The 23,688-nt window shown below is 36.7% G+C and overlaps 1 protein-coding gene across 1 annotated transcript; it reads right to left on the bottom strand.

Annotated features, from left to right (window-relative positions):
* Positions 1-21: 21 nt before the first annotated feature.
* prepl (prolyl endopeptidase like) lies at positions 22-23,407 on the bottom strand. The gene is made up of 14 exons (XM_056470674.1): positions 23,139-23,407; positions 21,197-21,304; positions 21,044-21,110; positions 20,755-20,967; positions 20,534-20,660; positions 14,927-15,143; positions 14,653-14,844; positions 11,461-11,667; positions 11,190-11,365; positions 8,860-9,076; positions 8,634-8,780; positions 8,141-8,267; positions 2,310-2,392; positions 22-153 (listed from the first exon to the last, which is right to left on the bottom strand). Exons 1-14 carry the CDS (start codon positions 23,244-23,246, stop codon positions 73-75), a joined length of 2,070 nt encoding a protein of 689 aa, XP_056326649.1. The 5' UTR covers positions 23,247-23,407; the 3' UTR covers positions 22-72.
* Between the last annotated feature and the right edge of the window lie 281 nt (positions 23,408-23,688).

The raw sequence follows: 23,688 nt of genomic DNA, 5'->3' as shown, positions 1-23,688 counted from the left end.
GATGTTTTTTCCCCCCCCTCACCCAATTTAGTCTAGCAATGTTTGGGACTCGCTAGTCAGCTTATTAGACTTTTATTTTCTTCTCCGTCGAGTTTTTAGCTGGTTCAGTGACAGTCCAAGTTCTTTATAAAGGAAGGCTAACTGTCGGGCACTCTGGAAGAGAAAAACCAACAGCACATTATTAAAATAAGAAATCACTTGTAATATACACACTCACTGGCAATTTTTATGATGGCCAAAAGAGCTTAATGTACTGCAATTTAAGAAAGCACATGCAATTACAAAAAAAACAGCAAATAAGAAAAGATCTTCGGCAGTTTGACAGCATAAATGTTGTCAACACAAACAAATAAATAAAATGCACTGCAATTTCTCACAACATAAACAAATAAAAAATATGTGCTGCTTTTTCTCACAACACATGCAAAATAACACAATATTATACACATGCTAAATATTTTCAAGGAGACTTGAAAATGTGATGAACTTTAGGTTATGGTTATCGAGGCTAATAATTTACAAATGACATGGGAATCGTGTAATCAGGATGTTAAATCTACAACTTAACTGAGCAATAGTCACGGCACAATATGCAAATCCCATCCGGGTCTGTCATGTTTTTGGTTCCCCTCAGAAACATTTCTGTTCGGTTTCATTCCATGCTATTTGCATGAGTTTTAGGAAAATGCAGGTGTTTTCTTTATTTGTTTGTGTTGTGAGAATTAGCAGCACGTATGCTGTCAAACCGATAAAGATCTTTTCTTAACTTGCTGGTGTTTTTTTTGTCATTGCATGTGCTTTATTAAATTACCACACATTAAGCTCTCTCTCCGCCACCGTACATTTACCTAAAGTTCTAGTTCACCCAAAACTGAAAATTCTGTAATCGTTAACTCACCCTTTACTTGTCACAAACCTGTTTGACTTTTTTTTTCTGTTGAACACAAAAGAAGTTATCTTGAAAAATGTTAAAAACCTGTAACCACGGACCCTTCTTTTAATATTTAGAGTACTTAAAGTATACTTATACTTAAAGTCAAGTGCTATTTTGGGGTTTCCAAATGGATTTTGCCTACCCAAATTCAAAAGCTTCCCAAACCCACATGCAGAGGTGTAAATATTAAAGTTTGGTATCATTTAAAGAAAACCATTAGAATTTTCCTAAAACACAGTTGAAAGTGATTAAATTAATTCTACATGTTGTCTGTGTTATAATAAACCCCTCCAAAAAAAGAGGCGCTTTTTTGCTAACTCAAATTTGAAAGTGTACCTTTTAGGTTCTGTGTGGTCTAGGTTGCTGTAATTAATTTTGGTGGTTCCTGCACATGTCAGTAATCATAGGGAAAAAATGTCTCTTATAATCTATTCAAAAGTTATTCTATTCCAACTGATAAGAGAACGGAACCACTTATGGGGGTATTGGGCCAGTACTGACCTTTAAAATTAAAAGAATGCGGAAATAAATGACGTCACGGAATTGGTACAGGATACGCAGAGTTTGAGAGGTAGAAAAACTGTACATACAATTATAAAGCTGAACTAGTTTGTAATAAATCATCTTTGAATCGAATTTGACATTGTTCTCTCCTCTGGCAGCCATTATCAGTCACACACTATTCTTTTCCCTCTTTAAAAGTCGTAAAAAAAAACAAAAACAAAAAAACACTGTTGTCGAGTTTTGTTTGAGCAAATTGGAATGCAAATAGTGGTACATTACAATAACTGTGCTCTTTAAGTTTACCCAGCTATGATGACTTGTGTTGCTGAAAGACTTTACTGGTTTCCAACATTCTTCAAAATATCTTACTTTGCATTGAACAGAAAGGCGTAAAGGTTTAGAACAACTTAAGGGGGAATCAATTTAAATATTTGTGTGTTCATTCTGATGCTCAATTTGAACTTCAGCAAATCATCTTAGATCACTTCCACATTACTGTATGCATTAAGTTCTTGCCATGTGATTGGCTGACGAAATATTTTTACGTTGTCAAGCAATTGAACCGTTGAACCCAATAAAGTAGCAACTAAATGATAGCTCTGAAATTTGTAAATACCATATGTTGTTAGTCACAATAATAACAGTACAATACAAGTCAATGATGCCGAACCAAGAGAGAAGCTTCTGATGCAGATAAAGTATTTTTATAATGCTATAAATACACTCATTTGATCATAAATGATCATAATTACAGCCTTAATGATTAATGCAAATAATACCTAGTATGCTCAAATGTTAGTTGTTATAGCACAAGCACTGCAGTGACATAACAGTTTGGCAATGTGTGTAATGAATATCACTGTTTATGTACCTCATTCAAGGACAGATGAAAATCCTCAGGGCCGAAGTGATCAGCTCCAGGCTGGATGTCCAGAACGACCGATGGGACACGTGCTGGTGTTCAACAGGAAAGGAGGTAAGTGTCAATTAATCATACAAGGCTTCGTATGGAGTTTAAAGTCAGTCACATCTGTCACAATTCATTCAGCGTTTCTCAGCATTCTGAGAGGTGCTTAATTATGAAAGTTTGCTATGTCCACATAGAACTTCATAGATTTCATCTTCTGAGAGCTAGATCTTGACACTTGGCAGATTATCTTAAGCTTTTCCACCAAGCAATTTTGTGTTAAATAGACGTCTAATAGATGTCTGAAAGACGTCTTGGTTAAAACAAGACTAAATTTAGAAATTTAGAATGTAGAAAATTTTATATATGTTTTTTGAAAAACCCCCCTCCATCCACCCCATCTCCCTCCTCTTTTCTTGATTAATCCAGGATTGGGCGACATAGTGGCAAAGTGGCTAGGCCTCTTGCCTCACAGCAAGAAGGTCGCTGGTTCAAATCCTAGGCTGGACCAGTTGGCATTTCTGTGCAGAGTTTACATGTTCTCCCCGTGCTCACGTGGGTACTCCGGTTTCCTTCCACAGTCCAAAACCATGCGACATACGTGAATTAAATAAACTAATAGGAAGAGTATATGAATACTTTAGCTCTGAGCTTTCACCGTGTGGGTATGTGCTGGTGTGGTTGGCAGTCTATTCCTCTAGGGCTGCCCCTGATAATCAAGGAATAGGCCGAACAAATTCACTTAGCTCTCGAGAACGACCTGATCTTGTATCCCCTTACATGACTCTGGGAGTCCTGCAAGAACCCTTTGTTTGCCATTCCAGATCACTTTATTAATGAGTTATTTTGAGTCATTGCAGAGATGAATGGATGCAGTCCTCAAAGCTCATGGGAGTCATACACAATATTAATTCTTTTTCCACTGCACCATGACTTTATATTCTAAACTGTACATTATTTCTGTTAAGCGACAAGACTTTTGTCCAATCAAAGTCAAACCTTACTGTCCTAATTAAATTATTAAAAATCAATGCATGATCATATTTTATTTTGGTAAAGTAAGCATAATCAAGAGGCGTTTGCCTTTCATATAAACCTCTTCTGATACCAAATGATCAACTAGTAGTGTACTTTAATACATTTTACATGGTTTCCCCTACATTCATTCTTCCATGGCGGGGTGCAGCTTCTCATTCAAAACATTCTATTTTTTTAAAGCGGGTGATAACCGCAGCAAAACGTATTAAAAGGTAAGTGAATTATAACAGCGCAAACTTTTCTGTAACCGTAGTAGTGCTGTGCGTCATTTGTTTTGTGATGCGTGAGGCCAGAAAACACGACGTATAGCCGTTTTACTTTATTTCAGGACGCATTAATACCAGAGCCATTCAGAAATATTCCTAGCATATCTAATAAATGCTGGAAACGTACTCGTTACATAAACGCACTAAATCGCACCTCAGCAGCGTTTATTTGAGAGCGCACAAGAAGATCTGTGCGCTCTGAAAGCGGCTTATATTTGAGTGGGCGTGCAAGAAGTTTTGTGCACGAGCAGAAAAATCGGCGCGCAAGCAAAGAGATCCGCATGCTCGTAGGCTATTATATAAATGCGATCTCGACTTCTAATACTGCGCTCACGACATTTGTCATTGAAATAACGCCACAGGTAGTTGGTAGATCTGTGTAAAAAAAGGCCTGCCGCCACAGCTGGAAAAAATCCTAGAGGAAACACTGATTTTACAATTTTTAAATAACATGTTGGATGAGCTTTTCTTTTAATGGATTTTCAGTTTCATTTCAATTTTATTTGTATTTTTAATGGGGTTTGACGTACATTTTTTTTGATATTTCAATTTAGCTTTACATTATTATTATTTTTTTGTGTGTCTTTTAGCTTTAGTGTCTATATTTATTTCAGTTTGGTCATTACCAAAATTAAAAACAATTCTAAAATCTATAATTTAGTTTCATTTAAGTAAAAACTATTATTAATACAGCAAACAACCCAAAAAACAGTAAAGTAGCTAGATAAATAAAGCACGAGTATACTAGCTCAAGTTTATCACAAGGCAAAACCCACTGAATAAGAAAGCCTACGCGGACAACATCCAAGCCTAATCCGTTACACTGGCTCTCCATCACAACACCTGAGCATCACATCACATCCATCAGCGTAAGCAGCAGCACTTTAAAGTGAGCGCTCTTGAAACAGAGTGGCCGATGAGAGGCTGCTGCGGAGGTGGACTTGGCTGCCTTGCTTCCCCACGGTGATGAGATCTCTCTGAAGTGAAGCTGAGTGTAAAAAAAAAAAAAATCATACGTCTAATCCTACAAACTCTGTCATCTGCCTGTTATCTGCAGAGCGGCCGCCGGTGTTTCACAAGCCTCCTCCTGACCTTGGCACTGCCCAGTGTATTGTTTCTTATCTCCTCGCCTGATACGCTATCTCATAAACATGTTAATCGTCTGAGCTGCCAGCGTGTGTGATCAGCGTTTTATCTGCTGGAGAGGAACGGGAGAGATTAGAGGAACTTTCCTTGTTTTTTTTCTCTTTTTAAGTGTGTGTGTGTGTGTGTGTGTGGTGTTGGTGAATTTAATATAATAAAGGTAATTAATGGCAGACAGATGGAGGCTGCTTTAAGACGTGCTGATGGCGGATATCTCACGGAGTGGCTCCAATGCAAGATGACCTCGGCCTGATATGGAGAGGAATCGCTGCACATCACCTGTTTCCAGATCAGTGCTCTTCTCTCCAGAGGAAGGAGAGAGAAAGAGAGAGAGTGTAAGTGCTTCTCTTGAGCCTGCGGGTTTGTTTGAGAGCTGGGATTACAGCCACTGACCTCCAAGTTCATTTCCATTATACTTCACTCGTGAATCAGGAGGAGTTTTTCATATTACAGCTGTCATGTTGTAAAACGCTCTTCATCAAACACACGGATGGTCAACAATTCATTTCTGATATTAATTATGAATAGTTTGATGTTCATCTATCCATTACGCTTCATGTTTTCTGTCTGCTTGGTGATAAACGTATTTATTAGGATTCTTGAATAATTTTTTCAAGCTAACCTACTGATCAGTCGGCGAGAGAAAAGTAAGTAAATATTAAAATATGGAAAGCGTGTAAGCTGGAGTGATCAGGAGATGCTAAGGTTACTTACTTTGCTCCTTGTTGTCATTCATTTGTACATTTTGTCTTTGATTTCCTGCCTTTGCTCATCTTGTGAAGCTTAGCTAAAGACCTATGTGGCGATATTTTATGCAACTGACTATAATTATTATATTATATAATATGGCCTGCTGTTCGTCCAATCAGTGACACCACAAATATGCACTGTATATAAGAAGTTGTTATAGTTGTTAACTACCCATGATTATTCCTTAACCCCAGGTATAGTATGAGCAGTGAGAAACTTGATTACAGATAACCCATGATTCTGTTAATACAGGGTTTAGGATAACCTAATAAGTGTAAAACGCCCTATTAAGTACTAATATTAAGATAATGTTAAATATATCATGTTAAAACAAGCTAATTCAGGTTAGCTTACTTACTCCCAGGACCATTTATATCGAGGTTGATATTTAGCCGCACCATTTTGGTGTTTCATAACATCTAGTTTTTATGAGGTGAATTGTTAGCTTAACCTTCAACCTGGAGGACCAGGACATACACTACGGACAATTTAGCTTACCCAATTCACCTATACCACATGTTTTTGGACTGTGGGGGAAACCGGAGCACCCTGAGGAAACCCACGCGAACACGGGGAGAACAATCAAACTCCACACAGAAATGCCAACTGATCCAGTCAGGACTCGAACCAGCAACCTTCTTGTTGTGATGTGACAGCACTACTCATTGCGCCACCGTGTCACCCATAATTCATGTGAGCTATGTTTTAAAATTACAGATGTTAGTCACGTTTTTAACATGCTAAAAACATGCTAATTCATGTGAGCTATGTTTTAAAAAAGGAAACAAGTTAACCATGTTTCGAAACATGCTAATTCATGTTAGCTTGGTTAAAAAACAGGTAGCCACATTTGGAAAATGCTAAAAACATGCTAATTCATGGTAGCCATGTATTAAAATTAAAGATGTTAGCCACGTTTTGAAATTGCTAAAAACATGCTAATTTATGTGAGCTATGTGTTAAAATAAAGAAAACAAGTCAGCTATGTTTTGAAACATGACTATGCGTTAAAATGAAAGTTTCAAGTTAGCTACACTTTGAAACATGCTAATTCATGTTAGCTTGGTTAAAAAAAACAGGTAGCCACATTTAAAAAATGCTAAAAACATGTTAAATCATGTTAGCTATGTGCTAAAATTAAAAAAAGTTAGCCATGTTTTGAAAATGCTAAAACATGCTAATTCATGTAAGCAACAGCTGCGTCCCAAATGACACTCTATACACTATGCACTTATGCATTAGCCTATGTACTTATGCATTTACACACTCAACAGCATAGTATTCCAATGTAGTGTCGTCCAAAATGGAACACTAATGGTTTTTTACTAATCGGAAATTCAACCCGTTTCCATGATTGCCAAATTAGTGAAAAAAATGACCAAACTACCAAAGAATACCTGTGATGAGTATAACCGCATTCACCATCAGGAGGCGCTATAATCCCTCTCATAGGAGAATTTTTCTTTTACCATCCAAAATGAATAAAGTTATCCAACATGTGCACCCGATAGCTCTGCCCCTTCCGCTACGCGAGCAAAACTGCGGTTGTTGAGTGCGTGAATTGTCCATCATTACACACTTCATTTTACCGGTTGAATGAGTGCATCATCCGGGTAATTAAAGTGCACTCATTCTTTTTAGAGATTTCAGTGTGAATGCACTACTATTTATACAACAAAATGGTGTAGAATAGTGCATAAGTATGCGATTTGGGACGCAGCTTATGTGTTAAAATCAAGCAAACAAGTTAGCCATGTTTTTAAAACTTGCTAATATGTGTTAGCCATATTTAAAAATAACGAATAATAAAAAAAAAAGTTAGCAATGTTTTGAAACACTCTAAAACATGCTAATTCATGTTAGCCATGTTAAGGGCTCAAACTGACATGGCAAAACCAATAACAACATTTACAACACTGTTGAAGTGTTTGGCCAATCACAATGCACAGGACAATCAAAACATTCTTTCATTTCCTTTTCGGCTTAGTCCCTTTATTAATCAGGGGTCGCCACAGCGAAATGAACTCACAATTACATACACTACGCCCAGTTTAGTTTATTCAATTCACCTATAGCGCATGTCTTTGAACTGTAGGGTAAACCGGAGCACCCGGAGGAAACCCACAAGAACATGGGGAGAACATGCAAACTGCACACAGGAATGCCAACTGACCCAGCCAGGGCTCAAACCAGCAACCTTCTTGCTGTGAGGCGATCGTGCTACCCACTGCGCCACCGTGCTGCCCCACAATCAAAACATTCTTGGCTTTTTAGTTTCAGACAGACTGGAAACATTTAAGTATGTTATCCTATTCTTGTTTACCTAATAAATGATTTTTACAAGGTCAAGATAGCTTTTTTTGTCTTCCTTAAGAGAGATTTGTTTTAGAAAAAGATGTGAAATAATATAATAGAGATTTTTAAATCATTACGGGGCAAAATGCCATTCAGTGTTGTGCGCTACATTGATTTGTAATTGTCCACTTTGTGTCCAGGAATACTTCCTACTGTAGACAGATTGCTCTATTCTATGTTCTAGGAGAATCTGAGAAGTGTAAAGATGATTAAAAACGCTTAATGGAGCATTTATGCACTCACCGTTAACATCAACCTGAGTGGCACACATTTGGATTGCCTTCTTTAGTCTTTCCACGTACTTTATGACTCCAGATACAGGAACTCTGTGGTCCTCTGAGTATGCGGTGATCAGCATGGATGGGTAAAGCTGTGAAAAAAAAAACTATTACAAAATGCTCCCTGAATCATAAAACACACTACTTATCATACTTGTTGTGGTCTATAAAAACGTACACTCCTACACTCAGCAAGTCTGCATTAATTTCGAGCAAAAATACTGAAAATATAGTGAAATATTAATATTTAGAACATATTTATGTAAACATTTTATAATGTAATTTATTTATGTGTTGGAATGCTCAATTTTAATTAGCCAGTACTGAAGTCTTAAGTGTCCCATGATCCTTCAGAAATCATTCTAATATGCTTTAGGAACACTTCATGGTTGAAATAATACTTAAAAAAAAAGTACTGACATTTCATCAGTACTATATGAAACATCTGAGTGACTTACCTGAGGTTGAATGTTGTGGCAGGGACAGTAAGAAGCTATGTTATCTCTGTGTTCCCCTATAAGGGGGTCTCCCCACTCCCCTCTCTCCTCTAACGTTAGCGGCAGGGAAATGTCTTGCATTGTGCCGAGTACATCCAGAAAAGGTGCCTGTCAAAAAAGACCAACATATGAAATAGAAAGACTGCTGCTCACACAATGAGTACTCAATTATGCATTATATATCTACCTGTAGAACTAGAGCTCTGATAAGCTGTGGGTTCTGGTTGCACAGCGCCCCCGCTAGGATGGCTCCAGCACTGCGAGCGGTGAGGGTGGTCAGATCAGGAACAGACACTCCTAAATGATGAAGAGTCTGAATGCAAGCAGCAAGATCTTCCACTCCTCTCTGCTTCTGCAGGAAAGAACCTGCTCGATGCCAGGCGAGACCACGCTCACCTCCACCCCTTACAAACAGATTCAGATTCGTCAAGATGGAGTGCGTTGAAGGGTGCAATTACACAAGGACATGATTGATTAAAGTTACTAAAACTTTTATGGTAATTTACATTGAAGAGTACAACTCTAAAAATTTGATTCCTGAAAAATAAAATGCAAATGAATATATACATGAAGAGAGAGTTTGATCATTTATCAATTAGTTTGAGCCTCTAAAGTCACATGGAATGTTTTGACAATGTTTTGGTTCCTTTCTGAACATTTGGGGAGCATTTCTGTCTATGGAGGATGAGGGAGCTCTTCAACTTCATCTAAAATATCTTCATTTGTGTTCAGAAGATGAAGGTCTCAAGAGATTGGAATGACAAGAGGGTGAGTTATTTATAAAATCATTATTGGGTGAACTAGCCCTTTAAACCACTTCCACGGGTTGTTCTTTTAGTCTGCATGTTAAACATTTGGCATACATTAATATTCCACAAATGATAAAAAACTGTCCTACACAAATCACAGATTTGGGGTTTACTTCTGGCACAGTTGTTGTGCTTTTTAACTGGACGGCTCATTGCAGTCACATGAGAGACACCAGACACCATGTCAGCTGTGCTGTTTCTTTGAGGCATGATGACTTTTTTATGATACAGAATATTTATAATTACTAAGTTATTTCCAATGAAGAAACAGTGTATAATGCTTCTTGGATGTTTTAAAAAAAACATTTAAAAACAGGCAGTGACATATTTTAAGTTTTGGGGCCCCATCATACACCCGGTGCAATAAGGCGCAAGACGCAGGAGTAAAGAAGACTGCGCCATTGACCAACTGAAAGCTAGTCTAAAGTCCAGCGCAGAGCGTGTTAGATATGCGCCTATGTGTGTTCAAACGCTTACACATCGCTTAATACACACAGGATCTACAGAAATATACAAATATCTTTACATATGAAAAAAATATATTATTTTCTACATAAATATAAATACCACTGCCTGCATGCCTTCTTCATGTTGGGGGCTTTTTTCAGTTAATTCATGACACTTTGCATTTGTTTAATGTTATTATTATTATCTGTATTATTCATTACATACATATTTATATTTGTTTTAATAAAAACAAGTTTAGATTTGTCCATCTGTTGGGTTTTGGAGACACATGCATTACTATATGGGGCATAAGAATAGAACGTGTGCTTGGATATAACTCAGTTTTTTGACCACACTTTATTATTGTTCATTTATTTGTTTGCTGGAAATTAGAAATGAATTTAGAAATAGTTTTGAAACAAATCTTTGTGCTTTACAAACTAAATTAAATATGTAGGCTAATGAATGTCTTCAGTGAAGTGCGCACAACACTGTTTCCTTATCCATGAAAGTAAAGGAGTAAAGTAAAGAGTAAAAGTAAAGTAAAGAGAAAGTAAAGAGGCCGAATGGAGGAGGCTCATTCTTTATCCTGAGCTGCATACAGTCTGTTTAACTGTTTTTCACTCGTAAAGCATTCAGATTTTCCTCGTACAAAGTTCACTATGTAAATAGCAAATGTGCCATGGCGCGACGCAACTGACTCAGACACTTAATGCTTTTGCGCTCTCCGCTTTAGACTTTGCACGTAGATCGTTAAAATAGAGCCCCTTATTATTTATTATTATTTAATTATTATTATTAACCATTAATATTAATTGGTTTTGTTGTGAAAACCTGGCAACCTTGGACCAGACAGTCTCTCAAGTGTTCTCTTGGTCATTTTTAGTGAACCTGTGTGAATTGTAGCCTAAGTTTGCTGTTCTGATGTGCCCTTTTTCTTTTGGATTTGTTGCTGGGTGTGTGTTCAGAGATATGTCCTTTTCTGCAGGTTATAACAAGTTGGTATTTTTATTTACTGTTGCTTTTCTATCAGCTCAAACTAGTCTGGCCGTTCTCCATTTTCTTTTCACCCACAGGATCTTTTCTCTTTTTCGGACAAAACTCTTGTCAACCCTAAAGATAATTGTGCATCAAAATCCCAGCAGATCCTCTTTTTTTTAAACTCAGACCAACCTATCTGGCAACAACAAACAAACCACATTTAAAGCCACCTTAATCCTTTTTTTTCTATAAAAGAAATATTGGAGCTGTAGTTCAGTACCTGACATGGCAGTAAGCCAGAGTCCAGCCATCGTCCAGCATCATTCTCTTCTCAGGACTGAAGGCCATATTGAGGTCAACCCCATAAGCTCCATACACATGCAGCAGTAGAGGAGCCTTACGCAGCTCAGATAATGCAGACATGTGGAACAGAGTCAAAGGCACCATTGTACCATCCTAAAAGCACAAACATATGAATGTTATGGCTTTTTGAAATTTACTAGGGATGCTTATTGTACCACTGCACTATTAAGACTGAAAAAGCATCATACGTGACTGGTGGCCTGCAGGCGTGTTGTGTTAAACTCAGGGATTGAGATGTGCCTGATGCTGTCCTCTATTATTGAGAGTTTCTGTCCTCTGAAGGAATAAAGATAGCGTACGGGTGGATGAACAGGGGAGGAAAGGAGGAAACTAAATGACCCTCTGTCTGCTGTCCCAACACGCTGCGGTGATAAATCACAGGCCCATTGAGGAAGCTGAGAGCAAAAAAGAAACACAGCTTTTAAAAAGTTGAAAATGCTGCATAAACTAGTTTTTACCTTTGTAATAGATCAGGCTAAACCATATCATGAGTTCTGAGATCTCACCCAACACACTTATAAAAGGTTAGTTCAACCAATAATGAAAATATTTTTTTAATTACTGATTAATTACTCACACTTATGTTGTACCAATCAAACACAAATTATGATATTTTAGATGAAATAGAAGACCTCTCTTATCCTCCATAGACAGTAATGGTCCCGAGAAATCCACAAAAGTAACCACAAACAATGTCAAATTAGTTTCCTCTGAATTTTGACAACTGGTTGCGAGATGCAATGAGCTTCATTCATTTGGAAAAAATTAGGTTTAAAATAAATTCAATTCTAGTGCTTTAGGACCCATTTAGACATGGAACCCATTTAGAATTTTTTTTTCTGAGTATGTGAGTACTTCTACAGACTATCAATCTAAGCCTTAGGGTTTTTCAATTGCTGAATGAATTTAATGAAGTATATTGTATAAGCCAGGCATGTGACCAGCCAAAAAAGAAGGAAGACCCCGCTATGTATGTATGTATGTATGTATGCATGTATGTATGTATTTATGTATGTATGTATGTTATATATCGCGATCTTCCGCTCCGCCCCTGTCACAAAGCCGCTCGCAAAAAATACACACTGAGGCCCCGTTTACATTAATACAGTTTATTTTTTAAATGGCATTTTAGAACAAAAATAATCCACGACCACACTGGTGTTTCACCTAGCATTTCTGAACAGCCCTCCCATCCACACTACTGCTGAAAACACACATCACGTGACCACACACACAGACACACTCTGTCATGCGCTCGAGACAGCGGGTCCAGTCAGTGGGTCAGTACACTGCTTCAATCTTTCGCTTTCAAGCTTGTACTTAATAATTTTAGCAAATACCTTAGATACTGTTGGTTGGTTCCTGTTGGTTGTGCACTTTTTTTTACCAACCAAGTTTGTCGACGCGATTATAACGACACAGATCACTCTGCCTCTTCATACCAGAGTCCCGTGGAAAAGTGATGGACAGGTGGTAATTTGTTTGTAAATTCTCTTTATTTATTTATGATTTGGTTATGGGTAAAACTTAGACCATGCGGGTCAGATAGTTGAAACGGTAGGCTACAAATAATTAATTTGTTATGAATTAATGAATTATTCAAAAATAATTAATTCACCGCCTATGACAACGAGGCCATCGTCCATCTTGATGTTTCATATTAGACATCGTACGATGCCAAATTGGTCGACATCGCCCAACCCTAATAGGTTTATACTTTGTACCTCAATGTCGGGACAGATCCACACACCGCCGCTAGATGGCGCCACTAACTCAGTGCTTTTGTGTCCACAGAATATAACTTTCCCTGTAATCTAGTCAACTCTTTATTCCATTGATTCCGTGATTAATAAACTATTATTCAGCCAACAATTCGGACTGTAAAAATATTAAGTCCAGTTGAATTGAGTAGCCTAATATACTTTAACATTCCACCCTGAAAAAAACATACTTCGCCAATAAGAGTTTATCGTGACATGCAAATGTGAGCGTGGAAAAAGTTTACAACCACGCACGCATTGTCACATTATAGGACTACACAATAGAACTACACAAATGCCTGAAACACATCTCTGATAAATATCTATAGATTAAGTTTGTAATTTTAGATTGTTGATGTACACGCGTACATTGTACATGGGTAATTTCTAAATGTAAACAATCCAATTTATATTTTACACATAATATACATGTATTAATATACACATTTTAAACATGTATTTTCCAATTTATAAAATAGTTTTGTGTAATTGTAATTATATTTTGTTTATGGGGGAGGGGCTGGGAATAATATTTCAGTCTTTCAGTAAAACGATTCTGTTATTTCTGTTAAAGTTTAATAAATAGATAAAGAAATAATCCATATGACTTGGTTCAGCTGTAATCATATGAAGCTCCAATAACACTTTTGTACATCTAAACTACTTTTTACACCTATTCTATGGTGAAAATGATTGTTTACTATGCAATACAGTGTATTGTCATTAAAGTCAGCAGCACAACATGCAAGCAAGTAGTAAATGTGAACCCCGATCTGATGTGGAAAACGAACAAAGGAAATTTTTTGATGCACAAAACTGTTCTTGGAGCTTCGTATGATTACAAATAAACCACTGAATTCTTTGCTAAACTTTGAACATCTCTGGACTGCTGCTGTCAGTGGAGGCTCAGAGAGCTCTCAGATTTCATCTAAAATATCTATATTTGCGTTCCAAGATAAACAAATGTCTCAGGGGTTTGGAGCAACATGAGAGTGAATAATTAATAACATTTTTTAGTAAATTAATCCTATCAAAACATGCCAGACATTAAGGTTTCAGTTTTATACATGTTGGCATTCTTTGAGCAAAACTGACATTTTTTTCAAATTTATTAAAAAAATATACAATAATTATTTATAAATATAAAAATGTTGTTATAAATAAAATTTAAATGTAGCCTTTAAAATGCCCTCTATAGAAAATGATATGTTACTTAAAGACACAACTAAAAAACTTTACGGTCTTTACGGTCACTCTTGATTATTTTAATGACTGTAATATTTAATATGGTCACTCTAGAATAATTTAATGCTGTTTAAGGATGTCTTACAGAATAATAGTATTCGTTTCTATCTTTAAAAAATTATAAATCATACTAAGTGCAAACCTTTGACTGATAGTGTACACATACATCATCGGGGTCTGAGTATCAGTGCAGTGAAATCAGTATAAACAGTACATGAGATCAAGGACTTCAGGCTTTCTAACAAGTTAATGAGAAGAAATGTTTCAGATAAAATGTCACCTATCCAGTAAAACTAATAAAAAAACATGCCTCAACTCATCATCATTACAAAACAAACCAAACTATTTTGCATGTGGATGTGTAATTCTTCACACCTGTAGAGTGTTTAACTGATAGGGCTCTTGTGTGGTAAGAGTCTGGATCTGAAGTCGACACTGTGAATCCTTCACCGTGAACATACAGTGATCCTGAAGCAGCTCCAAATCTTTGATGACTGTTCCTGGAACAGCACTGAACACAGGCACCCAGTGTGGCATAGATGGGGAGGCTAAAGATGCCCTGAGCAGCTTGAGATAAAAAAAATACAGACAAAAAACTAATAATTTAGTTGTGAACAACACTGCTTAAGTTTCTTGGTTCTGGTAATACCTGATACTCCTGGTCTGGTCCAGTGTTGGCGAGAATGAAGAGGCTGTTGTCCGAGTGCTCCACATGGTAAAGCAGACCAGGATGACGGGACTGGATGAGTGAGGGGAACGAAAATGGAGACTTGCTGTGAACAAACCAGACTTCAGAACTGGTTTTACTACTGCAGTTTATGGTCACCAGCTTCTGGTCTCTAGAACGACTGACCTCCACAAAGAATCTGAGGACAGAGCAGAAGCTTCATAAGGCCGATAATGTGTTATGAGATGCCAACAGTGACAACGTTTACATGGACATCAGTAATCAAATTATTTGCCTTAATCTGAATAAGACAATCATATGATTAAGGCGTTTGCATGAGTTGCCTTTTGAATGTTCCTTTCATGATCCTGTCTTACATGTTGTAGCACATAATTTGATTAACGTCATTGCGTCATCACGCTATCAGCATTTCCTCCGCAGTTTGATGTAATTTCTTGTGTTTCTTTTTTTATTTTTTAACTGCAGTTAGGCACTTTCATTTTCATTTAGGAACATTTCATGCATGCCCCCTTGACAAACAAGATATTGGATGCGAGTATGAACTGCTGGAAGAGTGTTTTAATGGAAATTGATACCGCACGCCGTATAGGAAAAAAACGTCCGCATTTCGTAAAGCAGGTGTTTGTGGTCCTTCATTGACTTGGTAGGTGCAGAAAATAGTGTCAAACAGTGTGTGTGTATAGACTATCCTGTCATAAAATGTGACAAAAATCTTACACAAAAGTAATAGTTTGGTGTTAACAGTAATAGTTAAGATGTTTACATGTCTGTACTGCACTTCAATAATGCGACTAAAATCGGCATCCACGTCTTAATTTGATTTCTGTTTAGTTTGATTAAGACTATAGTCGGATTAAATTAATAAAAAATTGCTGTTTACATTGTAGACTCTTAATCAAAGTTTTGTATTAATCGTATTAAAATCGGACTATTGGTGTCCATGTAAATGCACTCATTATGAATTCTGATTTGCTCGTATACAGTTTTTTAACTTCATTAAAGGATTAGTTCCCCCTAATGAAATTCATGCTTTTAATTACTCGTCCTCATGTCGTTTCAATCCCTTGAGTCATTCATTCATCATTGCAGCACACATAAAGATATTTTAGATTAAATTCAAACATATAAAATATATAGATTAACAAAGTAAAAAATTACATTTTTGGAGCACAAAAGTATTCTTGAAGCTTTGCAATATTAGACTTTGAACCTGTTATGATCACCAGCAGCTTTCCCTTGCAGGCTGCTGAAGAACACTCCCTGTCATTCAACTGAACTACATATCCCATTTTGCATTGCTCTCACACACCAGACTACACTTACACATCACTGAAGCTCGTCATAACTGATTTCTGGGACTATATATATATATATATATATATATATATATATATATATATATATATATATATACACACCACACACACTTATATCCAGTGCTGAGACTTGTTTTCCTGTAGTGAGCATAACTCTCCAGGACGCTTCGTTCTGTCTGACTAGTAAGTGAAAGTAAGTGAGAGCCATAAAGACTCTTGTTCATCCCACTTAAATCACAGTAATGCTTGTTTGGCAAACCCCATTGAGACTGTGTCTGTTCTTCGTATTATTAAATCAAGAAATAAATGTAATGTGTGCTTTAGAAAAAATCTATTAGGAATGAAACCAGAAAAAAACGCTAAAAAGTGAAAATACAAATTTCGTAAAGCTTGGTCTAATAAACATCAGGTCACTAGCACCTAAAGCACTTATCATAAATGAAATAATAACAGATAAAAACCTTAATGCTCTCTGTCTCACTGAAACCTGGTTGAAACAAAATTACTATATTAGTTTAAATAAAGCAACTCCTCCAGGATTCTTATATAAGCATGAGGCTCGTCAAACTAGTCGTGGTGGTGGAGTTGCATCAATCTTTAGTGATATTCTTAATATTAATCAGAGAAACTGACTTCTGTTTAATTCCTTTGAAGTATTAGCACTTAATGTTATGCTTCCGGATATTATGCAAAAACCTGTTATCTCTCGCTTTAATCACCATATATAGACCCCCAAGACCCTATGTCAATTTTCTAAAAGAGTTTTCTGATTTTATTTCTGACTCACTAGTTAAAACTGATAAAATACTAATTGTAGGAGACTTTAACATCCACATAGATGACGCTAATGATACATTAGGGCTCGCGTTTATGAATTTACTACATTCACATGGGTTAAAACAAAATGTTGTTGGTCCAACCCATCGCTTAAAGCATACATCTAATTCTGTCTTATGGAATTGAGGTCATTGATGTAGACATTATACCACAAAGTGATGATATCACAGACCACTACCTCTTACTATATAAGCTGTGTTTACCTGAAATTATCAGATCCGAACCCTAGACATCACCCTAGTAGAACTATCATTCCGTCCACCAAAGATGAATTCACAAATAACTTACCTGATTTTTCTCTATTTCGAAATAGCACACTAAATACTATGGCACCCATCAAATTTAAAAAAGGCTTGATAGAATAAAGCTACACCATGGTATAACATTCATTACTCGCACTCTCAAAACAGCAACCCGTGCCCTGGAACGTAAATGGAAAAAAAACTAATTTAGAGGTCTTTTGCGTACAAAGCGTACAATTGCGTACAAAGACAGTATGTCCAGCTATAGGAGGGCTCTAAAATCTGCCAGGGCTAAGAAACCTCCGCAAATTGATAGAAAATAATTATAACAATCCTAGATTTTTATTTAACACCATCGCTAAATTAACAAATAATCGATCATCTTTGGAACCAAATGTTCCACCGCAAATTAGTAGTGATGACTTCATGAATTTTTTCAGTAATAAAATAGAAGGCTTCAGACAGAAAAGACACCGCCTTATACTTCAGATCCAGTAAACATTCCACTGAACCAAAATAACCTACAGTGCTTCAAAATCATACAACAGGAAGAGCTAGATAAGGTTATAAATAGTTCTAAACCAGCTATGTGTATGTTGGACCCAATTCCAACAAAATTACTGAAAGAATTGCTACCTGTTATAGGAGAACCTCTTCTTAACGTTATCAACTCTTCTTTATCGTTAGGCCATGTTCAAATCCTTACAAGCTAGCTGTTATTAAGCCTATTATTAAGAAACCGCAACTGGACCCCAGCAACCAAGCTAACTAGAGGTCTATTTCAAATCTTCTGTTTATTTCTAAAATACTAGAAAAAGTTGTTTCTGCCCAATTATGCTCCTTTCTGCAGACGAACAATGTTTTTGAAGTGTTTCAATCAGGTTTCAGGCCTCATCACAGTACAGAAACCGCACTAGTGAAAAATAACCAACGATTTACTCTTAGCTGCTGACCAAGGGTGCATCTCGCTATTAGTTATACTCAATCTTAGTGCCGCATTTGACACCATCGACCACAATATCCTCATAAATAGCTTAAATTCTACAGGTGTCCATGGACAGGCCCTACAATGGTTTAAGTCATACTTAGCTGACCGTTACCCATTTGTGAATATTAGTAGACGGCTTTTACAAGTCAGCCCAGTAAAGTATAGGGGGCCTCAAGGATCAGTTTTAGGCTCTTTGCTGTTTACAATATACATGCTATCCCTGGGAGACATTATTAGAAGACATGGGATCAGCTTTCACTGCTATGCAGATGATACTCAATTATATATTTCAACTAAACCTGATGAGACGTCTGAACTGTCTAAGCTAACTGAGTGTATTAAAGATGTTAAAGACTGGATGACCAACAATGTTCTTTTCTTAAACTCAGAATTATTACTTATTGGGCCTAAATCCTGTACACAGCTGATCTCACAACTTGACCTGCAATGAGATGGATACAAAGTTAGTGTTAGCTGTACTATAAAAGATCTGGGTGTCAGCAACTTAACTTTTGAAAATCATATATCCCATGTCACAAAAACTGCCTTCTTTCATCTGAAAAATATCGCTAAGTTACGAAGTATGCTATCCAGCTCAGATGCAGAATAGCTAGTTCATGCTTTTACGACTTCTAGGCTGGACTACTGTAATGCACTGTTTGTTGGCTGCCCAGCATCCTCTATTAACAAACTTCAATTAGTACAAAATGCAGCTGCCAGAGTTCTTACCAGGTCTAGAAAATACAATCCAACCCGCTCTTTAAGATCTTAAAACTCTGGCCTTCTCATAGTACCTCGAACAGCAAAGTTGAGTAAAGGAGGTCGAGCCTTCTCATTTATGTCTCCTAAACTGATAATGTCCAAGGCTCAGATGCACTCCCGCAGTTCAAAACTAGATTAAAGTCCTATCTTTTTAGTAAAGCGGGATTTTGCATTTCGTTTATATACACTATGAACAGCAGCTACGCAAATTATTCTCTTTATTCTCTATTTCCACCTGGGGATACTCATCCTGATGTCCTCAGAGACTATGCAGCACCACTGATTCGATCCAAGACCAGTAATGAGATGATCCCGAAGTTTCCATAATCCTGGACCAGGCCGTATCCTGAGAAGCTGCTGTGGTGGTCATGGAGGAGTGGAGAGCATAAGACTGATTCCTGTGATGCTCCGGGGACAGATGAGTCTTGCTGGCATCCAGCTTCCTCAGCGCCTGGACTGCAGCTCTGCAAAAGACGTTTGGCCATAGGAGAAATGGTCGTGCCCAACTGAGCCTGGTTTTTATCGAGGTTTTTTAATTCTTCACTTTCCCCAATTGAAGTTTTTTCCTGGATGGGGGGTGGGGGTGGTTATTGGATGGCGGAGGGGTTGCGGACGAAGGTAAAGAGCGGGTGGATTTGTCTCAGACGAAACTGAAGAGGGTTGGGGAGTCTAAGAAGAAAGTGAAAGTGAACAGCAGATGGCGGAGGAGGGTGGTTAAGGAGGGGGATCAGTAAAATGAGGTGCCGGATCAGATTTCAGAGGTGCTGGAACACACCGGATCCTGTGTGATTTCAGAGGTGTCGGATGCGGTGTGTTCTAGCACAAATTAAGCCCTGGTTATAACGATTACTCATATAAATTATCTTCACGCTACCATCTATCCCTTTTGAGCCTTGCCTGCCCGACCATTCTAATAACTTTATTTGGATCCAACCTATGTTGTCATCACCATCATTACAAAACCAGTGAAGTCACATGGAATATTTTGACAATGCTTATGAATGCTTTTCTGGGCTTTGAACATCTCTGAATCCTTGCTGTCAATGGAGGATGAGGGAGCTCTCTATTCTCATCTAAAATATTTTAACATGGCTTCTGAAAATAAATGAAAGTCTCGGGTTGTTGCAACAACATGAGGGCGAGTAATTAACAGAATTTTCATTTTTGGTTGAACTAATATTTTAGGGACCAACTTTAATATTTTACTGAAGAAAAAAGTAAAATGTTTAGGTAAAAATCCTTTAAGACTCAAATTACTTGAGACAAAGTTCATTTTCGGTCTTTGCTTAGCAGTAAAAAAAATTCCAATCAATTTTGGTAGATATGGTAGACACTTACAATTTTCTGTCAATAGCAAGCTATTTCAAACTTGCAAAATGAACTACAAATGGTCTTTTATCACACCAGCACACAATGGTCTTACTCTGGATCTTTTTCCTCATAAACAAGTGCGGTTTGGACAGCAGAATCACTGAGATGAAGACGGAAAACATGCAGGGAACGAAGACTCTCCTGTGTGCTGTAGAACAGGACATCGTCGGTGGCCCATTCTACAGAGAACATTTAATGAGAAGAAACGCAAGATTTCAATCATTCAAATCATTCTAAAAGTTTCAATTGATATGCAAGTATTGTTGATATTACCAAAGCTGAGCACATTGTCTAAAGCCATCATGACCCTTTGATTATGACTGACTCCATTTAAATGAATTAACATGCATCTGGTCTTCTCATGCTGGTCTTTCTTGACAGTGGCGGCCAACATGGTCTCTGCGGGAGAGAGTCTGACCCTCTGGATGGATCCATATCCACCTTCTCCCCAGTCTGCATTAAACACCTCCACCATCTCCTGCTCGCCTGTATGCAGAGATTGACCTATTTATACTTGGAACTACATGAAATGCCATTTCTAAAAAAGTTGACTATATTTTACCATGTCCCAGTGTCGATCTGTAGATCCTTTTACCATCATCAAGGTATACATGATGCTGCCCCTGAAACTTGAGATAACGTTGAAGGATTGATGACTCTGCTTTTTGTTATTATTGTTTATTATACATACGTTGAATCTATTTTAGTTGCTTACCTCTGAGTTTTCTGGCACGTCTGCAAACTTCCTGTGAACTGAATGCAATTTTCTTTTAAAACGCTGCTCTTGGCTTCTGAATTTCTGCAGTTGCAGCTCTGTGGGTCCCTAAATGAATGAGTAGAGTTACATTAGGAACACTTTTAAGAAGTTAACCAAGTGTGACGTGCTAAACTATATCAAAAGTTTTTTTTTAATTGAATTGGGTCACTTATTATGCATGCTGTTTTAACAACTTTAAAAAAGTTATTTGCTCTGCGCATTAGAATTTGTCATTTTCAATTTAAATCAAATCAATCATACCCTTTTACAATGATTTACGGCAGACGCCCACAAAAGTATAATTCAGTATAGTAAATGGTTATATCCCTAACTTTTGTCAGGCATATTTAAACCAAGACATATCACATGCAATCTAAATTATGTTACCATATTGCAAAAATGTACTACTTGTAATTACATTATTTTGATTTTCTCCTTACAGATTACAGCTAATTTTATGGATTATGATTAAATGTTATTGACTGACACAAAGTCACAAAGTTAGTAAATTCTGCTTAAAGGGGACCTATTATGACACTTTCTGCAAGATGTCAATTAAGTCTCAGATGCCCCTAGAGTGTGTATGTGAAGTCGGCTTAAAATACACCACAAATAATGTTTTAAATCTCTTTGATCCTAATTCTGCCATTTTGGTGACTGTCGCTTTGAATTCAAATGAGGTTGTGCTCTCTTCAAAAGAGGGTGGAGCTATAAATGCCTATGTGTCAGCATAGTGGCTGTTTAACAAACAAGACTCCTATGCTAATGTGAGACAGATCTCAGTAATGTGCAGGAGTTTACCCCTCTGATGACAAGAACAAGGGGAGAATCTCAATCAAAGTGTTTCTGCAGACTGTTCTTATCAACTGTGAATTTATAAATAATTCTATTAATACATTTTTGCCATTAGAAGCTGGTTATACTCACAGACTGTTGCCACACAACTGTGCTTAAACTTCTTATGAAAGAAATTTTTGCATAATAGGCCCCCTTTAATTCTTTTTTTGACTCTTTTAAATGTTCTATCTGTCACATTTCTGTAAGTTAGGCAAAACATAATATAAAAGTAATTCAAAAGAAGTCAGAATAAGTTACCTACACTAAGATTATGGGTAACACTTTAAAATAATGGTCCATTAAAGTTAATAATCTATTTCTTAACATGTAACCAAGTATGAACAATCATGTACAGCATTTATTAATCATAGTTTGACATTTACTAATGCATTATTAAAATCCAAAGTTGTGCTTGTTAACAATAGTTATTGCACTATACGTTCAATAAACAGAACTATCAATAAACAACTACACTTTTGTTATTATTATATTTTTTCATTAACAAATATTAAGAAATACTGTAATAAATATGTTGTTCATTATTTGTTCATGTTAAATGCATTAACAAATTAACTAAACCGTTATTTTAAAGTGTTAACACCAGATTGTAACAAACTACTTTGCAATCAACAACAAATTATACAGTAATTGTCTCTAATCTACCCAGCACTGTTAATGACCTATTCAGGATTACCGTACAGTACTAAAAAAACTAATTAAATATCAGTTAAAATTTTTATAGACGACAGAATTCACCATTTTTACAAGTTGTAACGTTACTATTATTTTACCATTTGCAAATATAGAGATGATATGATATACAATTTCTCTGTATTCAGTATTGAAATCTTGTTTCTGATCTAAAATATAAAATAAATATGTGTTATTTTATACATAAATTACACACGAATATTGCTTGTTTTTTTATTTTGTATTAAAAGTATGTATAGCATTTACACACCTGTCACAGCAATATTTACATTTGCTCCTTTACATGAGACATATTCACTCCTTTACACCCCTGAAACTTAAACATTAGACTGTAGACTGGAGTTGACCTTACCTCAGAGTAAAGACGAGAGATTAATGTTTGTATATTCGCCCGACGTAACCTTACATTTCGAGAGAGTGATCGCAAAAGCAGCAGACTTGAGGAGGTGATGAGATTCATTTAATGCAGCAGGATGCTAATGTCTAATAATTGTTATTATGAATTAACGGCGTCTTATTATTATGTTAAATGCCTAAACATACAGTGAATGTTTACAGTGAATTCTAGGTGTCATGTTCAGAATATTTAAACTTCCTCGCTGCCCATGTGCTTGACCTGCTGCTGTGTATTAAAAAATACACTAGCGAATAGTGAGTCGGATCTTTTCAATGAATCGGATCACGAATCGTTTGTTTATTAATTAAACCGCTGTACTCACAAAAATCGTCTTTTCCGAACACGACCCATTGAAATTAACCGAGAACCGAGAAGTAAATTGAATTAGCTTATTGCGCTTTATACATTTCTTTTTAATGCGAAATAGATTCAGGTTCTTATTTACTTTTATGTGTATATAAGCAACAAATTGAACTGCAACACATTAAATACAAAATAAACACTC

Source organism: Danio aesculapii, chromosome 13 (assembly GCF_903798145.1).
Source record: "Danio aesculapii chromosome 13, fDanAes4.1, whole genome shotgun sequence".
In the NCBI taxonomy this organism is placed as follows: domain Eukaryota; kingdom Metazoa; phylum Chordata; class Actinopteri; order Cypriniformes; family Danionidae; genus Danio; species Danio aesculapii.
Note: the sequence above shows the minus strand (reverse complement) of the source record. Positions and strands in the feature narration are given on the sequence as shown.

What these genes read in the sequence shown, in the direction of transcription:
- prepl (XM_056470674.1), bottom strand. Translation starts at nt 23,246, where the DNA reads ATGAATCTCATCACCTCCTCAAGTCTGCTGCTTTTGCGATCACTCTCT. An exon ending in TATGAGGAAAAAGATCCAGA is followed by an intron (nt 15,144 to 20,533) that starts GTAAGACCATTG and finishes CTCTGTCCTCAG; the next exon opens with ATTCTTTGTGGAGGTCAGTC. An exon ending in CTGGCTTACTGCCATGTCAG is followed by an intron (nt 9,077 to 11,189) that starts GTACTGAACTAC and finishes TCTGTTTGTAAG; the next exon opens with GGGTGGAGGTGAGCGTGGTC.